The following is a 20293-nucleotide window of genomic DNA, read 5'->3' on the forward strand; positions in this document are numbered from 1 at the left end:
CTACAGGGTTCGATTCTAGGCTTATCCTAATCTCATTTTCACTTATCTAATATTCTTCTTATTTACATGGAAAGGGGACAGCCCTTCCCTGTAAGAGTATTAGTGTTCGTCCGGTAGTAAAATACGCTTAAATATGATATTTTAATTTATGCAGATTTCATATTTATCGTTATAGAGCCAATACTCTATTGATAATTATATTGTACCCAATATATATTACTTATTTCAAAAGTAAAAAAAATCAGCAAGAATCAAAGCCAAAACATCTGCCGCTCCTGCGCTATTCGTTACCATCTGAGTCATTAACAGATGGATATCAAAACGCTAACAATTAATCGACATTAACGTATAAATGTATAGCTGCGCATGCGTAGAGAAACACTTTAATTTGGCTTACGCTTGCCAAGTTGTAATTTCATAAACTTTGACATCTTGGCAGTTAATTTTATCGACTAAAAACCCAATCGAATTTGTTCCACGTGTTCGAATGTATATCAAGTGTCAAGTCTGTAGAGCAAAATTTGACAGAGTAATTTAGTGGAAACGGTTATCGGCACTGACAGACACGGTCACTTATACATGCGTAGATTATAACGGACTATTATTTTTTACTGTAATAAAGAGATTATTTATAGCTCAAAAAAGTTTTTCATTGTTGCAATTTCTATATAAATAAAATGAACTCATTTTTTCCCGTCTGATTTTGACATTAATAGGATTAAAAATCAAGATATTTCATGCAAATATAATATGCACAAACGGCAGAACAATATCTGAGGTGTGTTATAGGCTTATTATTTCTCAAATTCATCGATAATCTTAGATTTCTATACTTTTTCTGCTGAGAAGTCACGGCCAAAATCGGTTAAGATCAATGAAAGTGGTAAAATATTTTCTCTCTAATAAATTCCTCCTCTCCCTGCCACCACTTAACACCGTTTGGGGATCGTTCAAAAGGAACAGTTGAGAAGAGAACACCGGTTTGGCTTCGTAGTTCTTTCATGTGAAGTTATTTAAAATCACTAAACTAATATGCAGTGCTCTGTCGCGTAGTGGTTAGCGTACTGGACAATTCACATTATATTTTCACGTTCGCGCCGACCTATCGTAGTCGTTTTTTTTTTCCTAAACAACTGGAATGGACTTTTCTTGGTGGCCGAACTGTTAACGTTGCAAATGTTTGTTTTTTTTCACACTTTATTTTCCTACTTTTACTCATGACTCCGGGTTTGATCCTTCCTACTTACCTTCCATAACATTTTTTAACCCCCCCCGTCCCGGAAACAAACACTCGGGCAACGCCGGGTACCCCCGCTAGTATACGAATAAACTTAAACGTCTGTTTCATTTATTAAACAAAATAGAAAACAAATATTTTTACAAGGAGAAGAAAAAAATAAGTGGCCGAGGAGTTTTCATGGGATCTAGCTAGTAAAACAATTACTATTATTCAGTTTCTGTTATTAAGCACGAGAATAGATAACTCTTTATAGTTTTTGCATAGACTAATTAATACCGATTGGTGAGAGATAATTATAGACTGACGAGTTCTAATTAGATTAAGACTAGCCTTTATGTCCCCCTCCCTTATGTAACGCGTCTTTTTCTGTCTTTCTTTTAATAATCTTTTTCTTTCGTTTCTCCTCGCTGAACGTCACCTTGCACACAGCTCGGTCATTTGCATACGTTGGCTCTCGTAGAGCTGCTGCTGCTACTGTCATACGCGCGTCAGCGCTCTGTTACATTCCTCTCCTTTCGCCTCCAATCTCCTTTCCTCTAACTCATCCTGATTTCCCAATGTCTCAGTCTCTCTGTATTCAACACTTTCTTTCTTCGCGTTTATGTCACTCATTCTGCCTCACCTGCTCTCTCTGTCTCTCTCGCTCTTTTAGTTTATGGGAAAGAAGTGTAATGGATTAATCTGGATAGGAGCAAATTAAAACATACAAAAATGGAATAAGGGTTCCAGCGTTCTATCTTATATATATATATATATATATATATATATATATATATATATATATATATATATATATTCTTATAATTATAAATACAACCTTACTTGTAAGTAGTTTAATGTAGAGTCCATAGTTCGGGAAAACTCGCTTTCTCATATATGGATGTTGGCAACTTTCACCTCTCCCTCTTGTAAGTACCCGATGTATTTCTAGAAACACTCCCGACTAAAAAGATTTCTAGAAGCACTCTTGACTAAAAAGATTGTGGAAATCATCTTATTTATGTGATATGAATGAATAAATCCAAACGCACCATCTGATGAAGGTAGATTATGTCAGCCGAAATATTGTGAACATAAGAACCAAGATAAGAATAATAATCAGAATTATCCAAATAATACACACTATAATTCCTCATCTAAATGATTCTGAAACTTCTATTCTTGTGGCTTAAATATTTCATAGTCGAAATACGTCTGTGCTTGTATCCATTTTTATTACGATTGTCGTCTTTTAAATGATGGCTTAAAGGATTTGAGACATCAGCTAAATTTTTTTTGCAATAAAAGTAAGTCATGAAAATTACAAGACAATGTCAGAAGCAATTTCCGTCGAACTGTAAACGCGCCTCGTTCGTTGCTTTTTTTCTACCTGGATAATAGGTTGTGTCAAGCAAGGAGGTGCAGATTAGATAAGATCCGACTGATGTTCCTTTCGATGCGTCTTTCTTCATTATAAACTTATTTGAAACTGTCTGATTTAATTTGAATATGAATCCTGGCTTTTCATTGGTGGGAATCTGGCCGCAGTTCCGATTGTAAGTTAAGGCCGGAAGTCGCTTTTTATTCCGTCCTTTTAATTTATACAGATGCATTTCCGGTGTTCAATTGGAATCTATTTCGAAATTTTTTTACCGTCTTTATACAAGATATATTTTGAAATATTTGATCAAATTTTAAGATTATTTACTTAGTGTTGATTGCTCCATTATTAACATGTTTAGTTTTTTCTTTATTTCGTTTTCTACATTTAAGCATTATATATCTTCCCTATCTTTTTGTATGTCTCTCTTTCTTTCTCTCTCTCTCTCTCTCTCTCTCTCTCTCTCTATATATATATATATATATATATACACGCATATATGTTTATATATTTATGTGCACGGAAATCATGTAATGTATTTTGATAAAAATAGGAATAAGTGTTCTGGACATAAGGTCTGGTAGCATTATATATTGATTTTAATCTTCGCAGAAACACATAAAAATGATTTATTGTTAAGTTTTTTCTTTCCCCTTTTTTCTATAAATACAAACTACATTTAAATATTATATATTTCACGTCTCCGTTACCTGTCCCTTCTTTCTCTTTCTTGTCCCCTCCCTCCCTCGATTTATCTGTACATAAAAAATGATATCTAAAAAATGTACTTACACTTTAATGTTTGGACAATAATGATCATCAATTTAAACATTTGTAAAAACGATTCTTCAATCATATTTGTCTTCTGTATTCAAAGCTATTCCATTTCACAATATATTCATAAATAACGGTTTTATCCGCATCCAAGGTTTGAGTACATGAGTACATTATTTTCAGAAGTTTATATATATATATATATATATATATATATATATATATATATATATATATATATATATATATATTAAATTGTAATTCAATGAATTTCAAAAAACTCTCATTGAAATGAAATGAAGTGGTTGAGTTTCATATAAAAGAATTTTTATTATTCTAAGCAAGACAAAGAATGCTTTAGAAAATTAATCTCCTTAACCTATAGGGTTTCGATGTCCACCATCTCATCAGAGGAGATAAAATATTAGCAAATACTTATAAAGGTATGCACCCTATTTGCTAAAGTCAGTGAGACATGGAAAGTCAAAGTCAAAATAATAAATGTATCAGAAGTCCTGTAGCAGGAAGATTTGCAGAAAAAGGATATGCATGTTTTTTTTAGATCCAGCTTGCTTGGTAAAATCCATGTTATACGTTCTTTACATCCGTTTGGTAATAAGGTCCAAGTTATATATGGGGTAATCCGCATAGCTGTGTAGTCATCCGAATCGGGCAAGTGCTTGTATAAATCTGTTTGTGGGTCCAGCGATAATAATTCAAAGTCTGGTGGAATCCTTTTCATTAGAAGTCTATATTATTATTTTTAGTGGGGCGAGGTTTTCATATTATTTTCAGAAGTTTATATATATATATATATATATATATATATATATATATATATATATATATATATATATATATATATTAAATTTGAAATCTGAGGCGGTCCTTATTTTTATATGGGATGTAGCTATCTTTTTATTTTAGCTTCGAAATGCTGTTATTTATTTATTTTTTCCGCTGCCTAAGCGTTTCTTTAAAGAGCTATAAGTTATTTTTGTTATACATACATACATACATACATACATAAATACATATATATATATGTATGTATATATATATATATATATATGTATATATATATTATTACCGTTTTATCTGCGTAGTTAGTTCATAAGATTGTTTGTAATTGGCTTGTTTCAGGAATTCCTTACGACTTGATTTTATCCCAGAAAAATAGGCCGGGGTCATAAATAGTTGAAAGGTTGCCCCAAAATAGCGTTCATTTTCAGAGCTGATTTAATACCTGAAATTATGACGCTATTATCGTCTATTTATAGCTGTTGTAGATGAAAATTTCTAGAATTTCTAAAATGGAACACTGCGACTTGAAAATTTATGGAGCCCTCGGAAAAAGAATTTAATACTTAGAACTCTCCAAGAACTTTTAAAAATAATATTTTTATTTTCTAATTGTAATGTATTACAGAGCGGGTAGCGTAGTATCGGTGTATTCATTTTTTGCGGACTGTAATTCTCATCTTCATAGTTTGTTATTTCACCACGTTTCTGCCAACTTATCCTCTGACCTTCTCCATGTGATTAACCGCGACGAGATAGAAATGTTGTGTCTTGTATCTGATCCCCATTAATTACTGTCTTCCATAGTTGCTGTTGTCTCACTATGTTTTGGTCAACTAATTCTCTGGCCTGCTTTGGATAGGATTGAAACCGTTAATTTCAGTCAATGCTCACCTGGAACCGTAGAGACTCAACCCCTCTATCCACTACGCCAGGGGCCCCGAATACACAAATTATAAAACCCTCATCTCAAAGGATTCCAATAAAATAAAATAAAATATAAGCGTAATATATGCTTTTATCTTATAATATAATCCTTCCAAGTATTAATTGCTCGTTTTCTTTTGGGTGGAGGAGTAATCTCGCATCTAATTTGTTGGCATATAACTATATTCCCAGATATTATTTCATCATTTGACGGGTAGTGTAGTAACAGAATTGCTGACACTGGGTTAATATATGCACATGACCAAGCCGGCTGCGTGATGTGACGTCACGGCAAAGATTAAAAGGTCACACGTATTCAGAGAAGAACGTGTTCGGAGAAGAAGAGGTATTCGAGACATGTTCAGAGAAAGAGAGGTGTTCGAGACGTGTTTACAGAAAGAGAGGTGTTCGAGACGTGTTCAGAGAAAGAGACAACTGTTCGGAAAAGCACGTTTTCGAAACACATGGGTGACGTCACAGAAGAAACAAACAGTCAGACGCGACCGGAGAAAGAAAAATGAACTGTTTAAAAGATTTAGAAAAGATGCGTTGTTGGAAATGCCACATATAAAAGCTTTTGTTAAAAAAAGTACGTTGAGTTTTCCCCTAAAAAGTTTTCCCGTAAAAATGTAACGACACCGTTAAAAAAGGTGGACAACGTTATACATGTTCGCTCTTCATAATTTCGTTTTCCCAGACATTACCTCCGTCTTGTTGGGGCAGTGTAGTATATGTTTGTTTCTTATTTGTATTAATAAAAATATGCTATCATAGGTAAGAATAAACAATAAAGAGTGTGTAAATATAAAGACAGAAGATCAATTAGATACGTTCGTGACATTCCTGGCTTATTTCGTCGTCGCGGAGATCATTGCGTTTTTTCGTCGTCGCGGAGATCATTGTCACTAATACATAGAGGCTGACGAAAAAAGAGATTGCGTATTATTTGGAATTTTCGAATCATGGTTCTCCTCTTGAATGTTATTCGCACAATATTTCGGTCGATGTAACCTCCTTGCAGGCCCTTGGCGTCATGGATAAATTACATAGTCAATTCAGTTGTAAGTTACACTCTTCTGTAGGTTGAAGATTAAATCGTCAGTGCGGACGACACTCAAAATACAATAGCGAATTAATTAGGAAGTTATAGCTGGCAGAACGAGAGCATGCCACTGCCATGGATTAAATTAAAGTACCCTGCAGATTCCCAAGTCTAATAGGAAGATTCGCGAGTTTGACAATATGCACTTTAAGAAGGTCGGAGGGTACATCGACCGATGAGAACAGTAAGCTGAAGAATCCAAATAATACGAATTATCAAGACTTATCTAAAAATTCAGAAAGAAAAGAAAGTCTCACTTACCCCTGCTTGTCTCATTCACTCCGGGTATATCTTCGCGCCAAAGGACGTACGCGATCATCGTGTACGTAAATGCCATCAGGCAAAAGGGAAGAAAGTAGAGGCCGACGAGGAGGAACATTTGATACATAAACTGTGCCCTCTCCGACCAGCTGGGTCGGCACGAGAGGAGCAGCTGGACGTCGTCGTAGTATGCCGGCAAAGTGCGGTGGATCTGGGCGGTGATCAGGTCTGGCACGGCCACGCAGGCGGAAAAGAGCCAGATGGAGAAGATGAAATTGCGGGCACGCGACGGGGTGCTTTTGAATGAGAGCGGGTGACAAATGGCGTACCACCGCTCGATAGAAATAGCGCTGAGGGTTAACACGGACACAGCCACGGAAACGGTCTGAAAAATAAAATTAATAAAAAATAGACAAAAATAATATTGCATTAAAACTGAATTAAATGAAGACATGAGGTGTAATATATATAATAAACTTTTCCACCGACCTGATAGCAATAACTAGTACGTAATTCAAGGTTAGCTAACTTGAATGAGGACCACTGAGCTCCATATTACGATTTTTATCCCCCCTTTGTGATTTTGATAATTTTCTAAATTTCCTTTTATAAATAAAAGAAACGCTGTTTTTGCTTCTAAAGATTTTCATGAATTGCCATCTAATGCAATTCTTAAACTCCCAATCGTGTCATTGATCGATATTCAATCTAAATATTGATCTCTGACTTTACAAACATTCAAGTGGAACGAAGATTATTATAAAGTTTAAACACCAAACAATAAATATAATTTACGTTTCAGAAATTTTTAGATGAGGACTAATAATTTGTATTATTTATATAATAATAATAATAATAATAATAATAATAATAATAATAATAATAATAATAATAATAATAATAATAATAATAAACATCACTAATAGTAGGCGTGCTAGGAACAATACCGAAAATCTTTGAAAAAAGAATGGGAGAGAGATTGGAATCAGAAGGATGGCTGATAAGATACAAAGAATACCAGTCAGGAAAAAAAGGCCGAAATATTAAGGAAACCCCTTGAATTCGGAGACTAACACATAAGCTAGAGATACAAACTGGACATATAGAAAATACTACAGACGTAAAACACAAAGGAACATCACATGGAATCCTGAAAACTGAAAGGGTATAATTGTAAAGTACCCTCATGCGCCCCTGCATTCCACCCCTTTTTTGTGTGTGTATGTCACCATAAACTGGCACCACGCCAAATAAGTGAAAAGGTCAAGGAGGATGGAAAGACAGAGGAGAAAAGGCACTAGCCAGACCTCCGCCGGAGAGCAAGTGCAAAGAGGACTGGGGCCTTGGGGAGGCTTATTTCTACCCAAATTCCAGTGAAAACGAATGGTCACTTCCAAGGAGAAATCAATGGTAAGCGGCTGTTGTAATAACGCAAATTCAACTGGAATTGTTATCGAAAGAGGCAAAGAGTACAGGAAATCTGGGGGAGACTCGTTGTCACTCAGACTCCAGAGAACGCCACAAGTTTTTCTCCAAGAGAAATTTTTTATGAAGGCTTGTGTGACCACTCCTAGTGAGTAAATAATAAGGACGAGGAGGAGGAGGAGGAGGAGGACGAGGAAGTGGAAAAAACCGAGGGGCAAGGAGGATGAAACAATCGGTAAGAGAAAACACTAATTAGACCTCGGCTCGAAATGTCTACGAAAGGCTTTTTTCGGGGGGGGGGAGTCTCGAAAGGGTTACTACTTTGGAGAATTTTTTATATACTCCCTAGATTATAATATGGACGATTTGCGAACAGACACCGTCTCTACATTTATTTTGATCGACTTTTATAAAATTCCTTTCACGAAAGAGAAATGTAACCTTGAGGAAACTTATTACCACTTAATCCCAGTGAGGACCAATGGCCATTGCCAACAAGATGTCGATGGTAAGCGACTGTTGCGATGATTCAGATTCATTTGCAAAGGTTATTATGATTTTTTTTGTTAAAATTGAGTCTGTTGGATAACCGGGGGTTCTCTTACAATGTATGCATGAAAGTCAGCGCTTTTTTCGTGCCTGCATGCGCATAGTTATTTTTAGACATCGGCTTAATCAATCGCCTTTATTTCTACTGTACTTTAATGACACATAAGGCGCGTCTGAAATATGCTGAGTTTATCAAATAAATGACAAATTCTTTTGTCTATAAAAACAATATTTATTTGACAAAAAAATGTGTGACGAGTGGCGGAGAGAAAAATGGGGAATGGCGGTGACAGACAAATTCGTAGCGTGCGTCTCGGACCTCCATTTGACCTGTTTTTCAAAACCTGTTGGTTTTTATTACGACATCATAAGTCTGAATCCATTGATCTTGTCTTCAGCATTTGACGTCTACGTCACAGGTACGAATCTGGATCGCTTTCTCCCGCTTTTTCTTTTTGAAAACGAACATTTACATACTTTCATTCCATCATGATTTCTATATATACTTTTTATTCAAATAAAATCTACATTCAAGAAGTAACCTCATTTGCATATTACATTTAAAAATCTATTTTAATAATTAGCTACATGTTATTGCTTTTTTGTGATAGAATTGTTATGATTTTTATATAAAGAAATATTATTTGAAGTTGATTTATTTAATTTACTTTTCATTTATAGTTGATTTAATTTATTTTTTATTTATAGTTGATTTAACTTTTTTCAGTTATTATTAGCTGACGATTGTTTTCAGTGAGCGATCCTGATAATTACCTGTGTCAGAACTCCTAATGAGCAATAATGGTAGTAGTAGTATTTGTACTAATACTACTACTACTACTACTACTACTACTCATTAGGAATTCTGACACATAACGCAAATTAATTTGTAAAGCTCATCAAACGAGGAGAGAACTTGATATCTGGGGCAACTTGCTGTCACTCAGACTCTAGGAAACACCGGCCGTTATCAGTGAGCGATCCTGGTGAGTAGTATTTGTACTACTACTACCACTACTACTACTACTACTACTACTCACTAGGATCGCTGACTGACAACAGTCTGCGTTTCCTAGAGTAAGAGTGACAACAAGTCTCCCCCAGATTTCCAGTTTTCTCCTCCTCTTTTGATAAGCTTTGCAAATTAATTTGCGTTATCACAACTGCTGCTTATAATTCACTTTTCACTGGCAATGAGCATTGGCCTTCACTGGAATTCTGGTGGAACATGTCTTCCATAAAATCCCAGTCTTCTACGCACTTATCCAGTCGAAATCTGGTTAGTGCTTTCTCTTCTCAGTTATTCAACCTCCCTTGATCCTGTCTGAATATTATTAAATGCAATAAGTTCGCACCTCTTCGAACCGAAAGAGTTTGCATAGTATCAGAATGCTAAAAGCTCATCGCTAAATAGAAATGGCACTAACCGTACGCGGCTTTAACCGGCTTCCTCCAAAGGAGGAAGTTCCATGAGAGTATGAAATTCACAAGGGGTCCCCAGACACATGTAGAGTCCCGTTAGGGGAGATGACGGCGTTAAGTTTTTGCAACTTGCAGCAGAGAAGTGTCGACGGCCTTCTACATACCGCGCCTGAAATCCCCAAATTGGTCACCCATCAGGTACTGACCAGGTTCAAAGTTGCTTAACTTCGATGATATAACGAGAACCGGTGTCAACTCATCGCTAATGCACGAACGACCCACATTATCGGAAATAGATTTAATAAGGAAACAAGGAGGAAATTTTGGCCTGAAAAAGCAAATATAAAATGGTAGAGCGTCCAAAATAAGACAAAAGAAATACGTTTTAATGGACGAAACAGTCTATTAACTTATTCAAGTCGATGACGAACAACTAATTAGATTATACGTTCCGTCGCATCTTAGGAAAAAAGTACTTATACAATACCATAGCGGCAATGGAGAATACATTTCACACCATTAGACGAAAATATCTCTGGTAATAGTAGAGTACTTCCACTCCTCCTCCTCCTCCTCCTCTTACTACTACTACTACTACTAAATTTGTATTAATACCATGACGGCAATGGTCACATAGGCGCGGAGAGTACATTTCATACCAAAAGACAAAAATATTTCTGATCGTGTTTACTAGTTAGTATTAGTATTCGTATTAGTAGTATTAATAGTAGTTTTACTACTACTACTGCTACTACTACTACTACTACTACTACTACTACTACTACTACTACCGCTGCTACTAAAATAATAATAAATGTTTATTTGTATTATTTGGGCTACTATAATAATCCAATACTTGGCCTTTTGGTCAAGATCAAAGTGTAGTATCTGATCCGACAGATGCTGCACTTAAGATAATTTGTGCCAGTCAATGGAGGGGAAGCCCTCTATACTGGGACAATTATTATTTTTGGTAACCAGAGTGCCCCCTTTTTGCCTACTTTAAGGGGAGCTGGTTTTTACCTTACATTAAAAACGGCCTTGTGCCTAATTTGCTCAGTGGGGGAGCAAATAAATACCATCTGTTCTTCAGATGCTGCACTTCTATTTCTTGTTCTCTTTCGGTGGAGGAGAAATCCTTCACGACTGAGACAATTTTTATTTTTGTACCTTTTCTCCACGTTAAAAAACGACCCTGGTGTCTAACTCTGTCCCGTGGGGAGGCATAGTAAATAGGTACTATAATAATACGTTCTAAATGATAATTGTCTGGAGGTTAAACGTTCAATCCTAAATGCAGACGATACTAAGAATCCAATCACGAATTACTTCTATCAGGCCATGACTAACGAAACCAGAGCAAACTACTCCCGTGTATAAAATAATAATAATAATAATAAAAAAAGGATTCAGTTGAAAATTCCGTAACAATTTCCGAGTTGAACATAAAGAGTCCCGAGTTCGACAAGACGAACCTAAACAAAGTAAGATATTACAACAGCCATCAAATAAATAATAATCCATATGATACACATAATAGTTTAAAATAGATGGTAATATAAAGAAAAAAAAACGCAATAAGTAATTTGAATAGTTATTGATAAGCTGGGATGTACGCTTCATCCTAACCCCAACCCTTACGCGTCATCGGAATGTGGGATTTTAAGGGAGAAAGTGAACACAACTGAAAAGATTGACGTTATCATATTGCCGTTCGGGTCAATTTATACGCTAAGAGAAACACCCAAAGGAAAGAGCACTCTTAAAGAAATATAGAGAACCCTATTGTAATTGTGTTGTGTTTAATATTTTAATGTTTATCTCTTATATAGACATCAAACGACATTCCTAGAAATCTAAATATTTAGATATTACATTCTTCTTTTTATATTTGCATTCCGCAATTCATAACCTCTGATTCGGTTCTTTGTTTTCATGATAATTACAATTCCGATCATTTTTATGGGACACAATGATGTAGATTAAAATCCCTCTAGAATGTGCGTGTATACACATTTCTGCTTTCGAATGTGCATCGCCACTTTTCCTTATCCAACATCTGCCGTAGAGAAGTCTGTGCACGCATACACACACGTGTGCTTACACGTACACAGTAACATATAACAATGTGCACATATTTATAAACACGCACACGCATACAGATACACTCACATACGCACACCTATATAAGTACTCAAGCATGTATATGCACGCACACGCATCTATGCATAGACCGCACATAGATATATGTAAACGTGCATGAGTATGCTCGCACACACACATACCACGCAACCACATGCATACACACATGTACACGATTCATAAAGCAGAAAAACACGCATGTATACACCCTCACGCATACACGTATTGACGCACACCCGCCTATACATAGACACGTGCACATGTACGCACGCGCACCTATTTAGATACAAGTGCATATACAAATTTGCACATACGCATAAGCGCATATGCGTGTACAATTCTGCAAACACATATGAGTAAGCATATGCACATATACACATACTCGCACAGTTATGTAAGCACACACTGACACACAAACGTGTACACACATACACAATAAAACGAACAATTGCACATTTTTCACTTCTTATTCAACAAGGTATGTCACCCTGGAACGTAAACGGCTATTATGTGGGATCATATTTACAGGAGATCTATGTAGAGAAGTAGGTGGTGTGATGTCCATTCGCAGTACACTTAAATTCCTGCATATTGGTACAGTAAGGGAAACAGGAAACATGGCGGGAATTCCAAAGTCTAGCAGTTTGAGGACAGAAACTATTAGCGTAGAAGACTTTTCGGTATATAGGGACTTTATAGCGAAAGGTAGGATGTTGCAACTTATCGGGTTTGTCGGGGAGATTACGTCATGAACTGCTTCGGGTTCGTCATAAAACAGACACAGGGATGTAATATTGTAAGAGTGCTTATGAGCGCGCGGGAAAATATCAGCAGCAAAGGATGACTGGCTTGCGAAGAGATTAACAGCAGTAGTAGCCGAAAAAGGCACATATGCAAATTAGGGAGTGTGCCCGAGTTGGCGCGACAAGAAAAAGCGAAAAAGGACACCACGTAATCGGCGGAGAGACAAAGTGGACGTCTAAGAAAATGGACGTGTATAGTTGAAGGCGAGAAATGGCTGGCTACGGCCGGCGTGAGGTCGGAGAAGAAAAGTGTATAACGGGCGAGATGGACAATGGCGAGAGACTTAACTGGTTTTGAGACGGGAAAGTAACGCTAATAAATTATTGTGTTAAAATGGAAAGATGCCGAACCGGATTAATTTACTTTTGTTTGTTCCTTTTTTAATTTATTTTAATTTATAAAAATGTTTTCAACACTAAAGTGCGTATTTACATTTTTGTTTAAAAAAAATTTAAAGAACAAATAATTAGCAAAATCTAACGTGTTAGGAAAATTTTCCAACCTACATCAAAAATGTAGTAGAAAAATAACCGTATTCGATTTTTAAACGACCTCATACATTATGCCTTACTACTGCGCTATGTATCAAGGCAAGCTTATGAATAACTTCTGGAGAAGTTTCATTAACAATTTATTTTTATTCGAAAAAAAATTAAAGAGGTAGTGTGGGATCAATCACAGCAACAAAGTAACTCTTGGAAAAAGGTCACGTTTCTAAGGTCACGTTTATGTGTTATTAGTATCTTCGGAAAAGAACACAATTTCATGGTGGCAAGTATATATATACTATCATTTCAGCCCAGCGTTGCCCGGGTGTTTGGATGTGTGTGTTAAGCAAAAAAAAAAAAAAAAAAAAAGTGGTAGTACTCATACCCCGAAGGAGGAAAAGAACAAAGAAAAAAAAATCTGACGTCTTTGCTGTTACGATCAGCGCCGAACCGGAAGTGACGTAGGTTTTAATTAAGGCTAGACAATCGAAAGGAGATGTCTTTCAAAAATATCGGCGAAAAAAGCGACCCCCCCCTGTAGAAAAGTGCCCGGTTTAAGGTGAAGATAGATATTAATGTTTTTTAGCCTATGTTTTTATATTTGTCGTCTGAAAGGTCGAACTTCAAAACGATACTGGTCTTGGTGAAATCCGTCGCCTCTGTCGAAAGTTTTAGGCCGACATGCAAACATACATACATTTATATATTGGTAACTAAAAATTTTCGACTCAAACCGATTACAAAGCTTACCCTATCTCTGAATGCCCTTTATGTAAAATTTCAAATGTTATTGTCTGAGTAATTTGTTAGAGACCGCAGAGGTCAAATTTTTTTAAAAACTTTTGAACCCTAGTATGACCCCTGAACATTTATTGTTTTGTGCAGAGTTTTTTTTTAATAAACAAACACTATTTTATTAAAATCAATATATTTCGATCCATAACACAATCATCATCAATAAGGAATATATGTTGTTTTTTTTCTCTCTCTTTTTTACGTACCATGTTGTTGGAGGTAATGCCAGGCATGTCTCCCTTAGATTTTCTGATTAGGGAAATGTCCGATTTATTTATTGTTTAAATTTTGAAAAGAAAAGTGTAAAATCGCATTTTAGCGATGAAAACATGTTTAGAAATTGAAATATTTTTGATAAATTCTCTTAAAATTTATTTATTTACATTAAAAACATGTAACTCTTAAAATTTCATTCTTTTTAATTTTTTTAATTACCTAAGCGGCCAATCTGTTGATTGTTTTGTTTCAATTTGAATCAACCTGTCAGGAATCAGTCTGTAAATGTGACGTGTGGCCACATCTATGAGTGGGCCATGTGGGGGCCTGTTAGGTTTGAGATGCTTTTATGGATACTGTCTAAGGAAGAGAGAGTAGCTGCACCGGTCCAGATGTGGCGACAATAATACGAATGATGGCTATGTCGTGGTATTGGATACTGCCAGGTTCTACTTCCGCTAACATTGCGTCTACATATGGATATGGAGTCGATTTTTTTCCGATCTTTTCAAAGAACAGACGCACACCTATTTAAAGATATCAAGTAATATGCTGATGAAGGGAGGGTTCGCAAAATCTAGCAGCACATCTGCACCGCTACAGAGTCTTATCCAACGATATTGACCATAATGATCGAAATCAATCAGCCAGCTTCCACAGCTGTAGGCGATTGTAGAAAATTCAGTATATCGAGTATGTTGACATTTTGTTCACGCTTGATGACCATTGATTTGTTTCAAGTTTATTGATCCGCCATTTGCCATGATGTTGCTGGGTGACTATCAAACCTCCCCAGTTTTAATCGACATTAACTCGACTACAAAGCTGGTCTTATTGAATGATATAGAACTAATAGCACGAATGAATTGATCTGACACCCGGATCCATTGTCTCTTTAGACTGAACCTTCGTTGATTTCAATGGCCAGTAGAAGTCCAAAATGATGGAAACAATGTTGGGATGATAGAACATATACATCACATGATATTTTTAGATGGTCACCCATTTTAGTACTGACCAATCTGAACGTTGCTTAACCTTGGTAATCGAACATTATTATGCCGTATCTACACACTCACCCACACATACACGTTCACACCTTTATTATTATTATTATTATTATTATTATTATTATTATTATTATTATTATAATAATAATAATAATAATAATAATAATAATAATAATAATAATAGGAACTGGCTAGGAAGAAAATCCATAGAAGGTTCTTCCAGGATATAGCAGAAGTGACTGATGAAAGATCATGGAAATGGCTTAGGAGTGGGTATCTGGCTAAGAGTACTGAAGCTTTCGTTTGTGTAGCACATGAGCAGGTATTAGGAACACGATTGTTAAAAAAAAGTGGTTCTAGGAGAGGAAGTTGCTGCAGAATGCAGGGTATGTGGTAAAACCTCAGAGTCAATTGCACACCTTGCAGCAGGGTGTAGTGGATTGGCCCAGAGAGAGTACCGCAAAAGACATGATCGCATGGGACTCTGGATATGTTGGGAGGGCTGTAAGAAGGTTGGGGTGAAGTGTGCTGAAAAGTGGTTTGAGGAGATCCTTGATGAAGTGAGAACATGTGAGGATGGAAATGTAGAGGTATGGTGGGACAAAATTGTCATAACGATCAAGTAATCGGAACATAATCGTCCGGATTTGGTCGTCATTGACAAAGTCTAAAAAACTAGCAGATTGTAGACTTTTTTTTTTTTTCTTACACAGTGATCACCACTTATCAAGGCCCGGAAGCCACTCAGGGATAAGGGTTATTGCAAGTACATTACGTTAGTGTGGAGATTTGATGAAGTGTTTAATTAAGGGGGCGGTTCATTAGGAATCTGTTAACATTGGACTTGAAGACATCCAAGGAGTAGTATCAAGTCGTCTGGAAGGACAATTAAAATAACGTCGAATCCCCGATGTTTTAGGCGGCCTTCAGACTTCTGCTATTGTAGGTACCACCAACACCCTCAGGAAAAGCCTTGATCTTTGAAACTCCAGGTTTGGAGTCGGGATTGAGGGAAATCCTCTGGAAATGAATCTCATACCTTTCCAAGGAGACGTTAATAAACGAAATCAAAATTATTATTATTATTATTATTATTATTATTATTATTATTATTATTATTATTATTATTATTATTATTATTATTTATATAGGCCTAGTAACATGGATCCAATGATCCGACGCACGTATCCACAAATACATATTCACACGCGCGTACACACATATGTCTATATATTTACGTAGTACTTTTAACACGGATTCAACACACATCACATATGCACATGCACGCGCGCCCACTAACACACACACGTGCGCATAAACACACGCGCGAGCGCAACCACACGCGCGAACATACACACAAGTTCATATAGATACTTAATGTTTGGATCGGCACTATACACACAAAAATGAGAGAAGAATTCCAGAAACGGGTTTTTATTCATTTTCTTTCCACATGAACATGACATGAAAAAACGTTGTATTTATGGTGCGAGCAAAATTAAATGATCCTCTCCCTCCCCGCTCCCCCCTCAAAAAATAGGAATCGCAATATCTAATAGGAGAAGAATAAAATAAAATTAAAAAAAAAACAAACTAATATAACTCACAACGAATAAGAACAAGATATATTACGATAATGATGAGTTTTTGAATGGTGATGAAAATTTACCATCAGCAAAAAATATCATCTGTGACATTTAAGAGGCAAGCGGTGTCCGTGGAATATATATCCCAAAATATTTCTTTCATCGTTTCTTCAAGGCATGCACTAAAAATGTACTACGTCTTATTCATGCAAATCATAGATAACACACACACACACACACACGCACACGCACACGCACACACACACACACACACACACACACACACACACACACACACACACACACACACATATATAATACGTTTGTGTATACATATTAATTTATTTATTAATATAAACAAATTTACATAGTCGCAACACTGAAAATGCTAATGTTTCGGAAAAATGGTCGGCTAAAACCAAAAGTCCTCGTCAAGCGACCTAATAAATGCTTGCTTTCTACAAAAGAAACCATTCCATGTTGGAGAACTATTTTGAAGGCTGGTTTGAGGACTGGTTTCTTTTGTGGAAAGCAACCATTTATTAAGTCGCCTGAAGAGGGCTTCTGGTTTTAACCGACCATTTTCCCGAAAAATTAGCGTTTCCAGTGTCACGACCATGTAAATTTGTTTATATTAATAAATAATTATGTATATATATATATATATATATATATATATATATATATATATATATATATACACACATACACGTATTATATCTGAGTTCTAACCGACAAAGTGTAAGAAACATTAGCATATCCAATGCCGCGACTTTGTAAATTTTTTTATGTTAATATAAATATATCTTGCTCTTCTTTTATTGAGCATATTCAATAACCTCGTAAAATTAATTAGTTATCACTCCTGAATACCTTTAATCTGTCACACACACATACATACATACATACATACATACATACATACATACATATATACATACACACACACACACACACACACATATATATATATATATATATATATATATATATGTATATATATATGACAAACTCTCCCATCGATTTCGTCGTATGAGGTTCTGAAACAATTAAGTTGCTCAGAAATCCACACATGATTTGTTTATAGTGGTGACGGCTTTGTGTAGAACCAACCACACTTTTCGGTATTAGTGCTAAACCTTTGTCGGTGCAGATGACTGCCACAGGACAGAGTATACAGTAGACCATATGTTTTTACATCAGAGTTTCCTTCTCATAGACACATTTCTTAACGAAGACTAGGAGTGAAACACTCCCAGTGAATTAATGTGCCCCCAGATACTAACCTGGAAATTTCTACAACTCCGCACGGAACATACTGTGCATAAACTTCCCAAATGGTAACCCATCTGCTACTGGCTAGGCTCAACGTTGCTTAACTTCGTAGATCTGGCGAGAAACGGTGTGTCAACGTGATTGTGCCATATATATATATATATATATATATATATATATATATATAAAGCTGAATGTGTGTATGTGTGTGTGTGTCTGGTCACGAATAGGCTCCTATATGGTTTACTATGTTCAAAAAATGATTACATATAATTATAGAAGATGTATCGACACATAGGAATGGGTATGTTTCATCTGGCACAACGGTCGCGCTTGGTCCACAAAGTATGGAAATAAATTTAAAAATAAATTAAAAAAAAAAAACGTTTACAACTGTTTTTGATATAAATGTACATAAGAATACTTTGATAAGTATGTTTTAACTTAAATAGGGATGGTATAATAAAATTGTGGGGTTTCCGTTCGCGCCTGGCCTTCATAGAATGGAAATAGGCACACACTTTAATAAAGACTTTTCATATCTATCTGCGTACGTATACTTTGATAATTATGTTTCAGTTTGGAGAAATATGGTATAATAAAATTATGGGGTGTTCGTTCGCACCAGACCTCCATAGAATGGAAATATGTCACAAAGTTTTACAAGGTATTTAATGTAGATCCACAGAATATTGTGATAAGTGTTTCAGTGTGAACAGGTATGGTATAATAAATTATGGGGTTTATCTATTTTATTTTTACTTTCATCATATTTTGCTTTGGTTGCGATACCCCCAAATTCGAAGCTATCTCTTTACAACCCTTCCTTTTCATAACCTATCATACTTTCATAAATCAGAGTCCATTTTCTGTAGGCTGTTTTTGAACGCAGTCAACGACGGGTACTTTTGCTGGTATATATATATATATATATATATATATATATATATATATATATAATGAATGAATGACAAAAGTCCATCTTTCAAAGTTCATTTATTCTTTTAATTCAGTTGACATTTACAATTCTTGACAGTATCTGTTTCGTAGCACAAAATCAATAACTTAATCATTATATCAATCAGGGAATCTATTTTGCCCTTAACTCATCAGAAGAAATAACAACAATCAATCCATCAAAAGGAAATAAAGTGCATTTTGACATGATTGAAAATTAGAAAATTGGAAGAGAAGCTGTAAATACCTTATAATATGTTTCCATTACGCCATTATATATATATATATATATATATATATATATATATATATATATATATATATATACACTGCCACTTTGATGAGTCGTAGACGACGAAACACATGTCAGTGGATAATGACATTTTATATATATATATGTAAATATATATATATATATATATATATATATATATATATATATATATATATATATATATATATATAAAGTATATACTGATTACCAAATTTACCGATAACCGATTAATCAGCAAATTTTGTGGTCATAAATAATACTAATATAAATTATATTGGAAAGGAAGCCAAGTTGACTCACTCAGTGAAAATTTATCGAAGAGACATGCATCGTTGAAACCATATTGAGATAAATTACTAATTAGATATCAGACATAAGTAATTTAAATAGGAAAAAAACTAACTAAATATTAACAACAACCTCCAAACATTATGGCAACCAGCATAGGTGGGTATCTGTACTAGCAAAATACCCGGCATAGTCCAGGATTGGATAAAGTAGGTGTATATGCACTAGAAGAACAACCGGCGTCGCCCGGGATTGTATGACACAGGTGGATGTGTACTAGCAGAATACCAAGTGTCGCCTGTGATTGTATGATTGTGCCCCCAGATACTAACCTGGAAATTTCTACGACTCCGCGAGGAATATACAGTGCATAAACTTCCCAAATGGTAACCCATCTGCTACTGGCTAGGCTCAACGTTGCTTAATGGTGATCTGGCGAGAAACGGTGTGTCAACGTGATTTTGACGTGTATATATATATATATATATATATATATATATATATATATATATATATATAAAGCTCAATGTGTGTGTGGTATATGTGTGTGTGTCTGATCATGAATAGACCCCTATATAATTGACTATTTTAAAAAAC

At 35.4% G+C, this 20293-nt stretch overlaps 2 protein-coding genes across 2 annotated transcripts in view; both read right to left on the bottom strand.

The window, feature by feature from the left end:
* The window catches only part of LOC145263083 (DBH-like monooxygenase protein 1), a 414483-nt gene that overhangs the window by 172602 nt on the left and 221588 nt on the right, over nt 1-20293 (bottom strand). The window lies entirely within an intron of this gene.
* LOC145263084 (orexin receptor type 2-like) overlaps nt 1-20293 on the bottom strand; it is a 661665-nt gene that overhangs the window by 47706 nt on the left and 593666 nt on the right. Inside the window, exon 4 of the mRNA XM_080119962.1 lies at nt 6466-6850. Coding sequence (XP_079976088.1) covers nt 6466-6850 — 385 coding nt within the window. The remainder of the gene's footprint in view (nt 1-6465; nt 6851-20293) is intronic.

The sequence above is a fragment of the Euprymna scolopes genome, chromosome 38, assembly GCF_053919585.1.
Source record: "Euprymna scolopes isolate OS-2025 chromosome 38, ASM5391958v1, whole genome shotgun sequence".
Classification (NCBI taxonomy): domain Eukaryota; kingdom Metazoa; phylum Mollusca; class Cephalopoda; order Sepiida; family Sepiolidae; genus Euprymna; species Euprymna scolopes.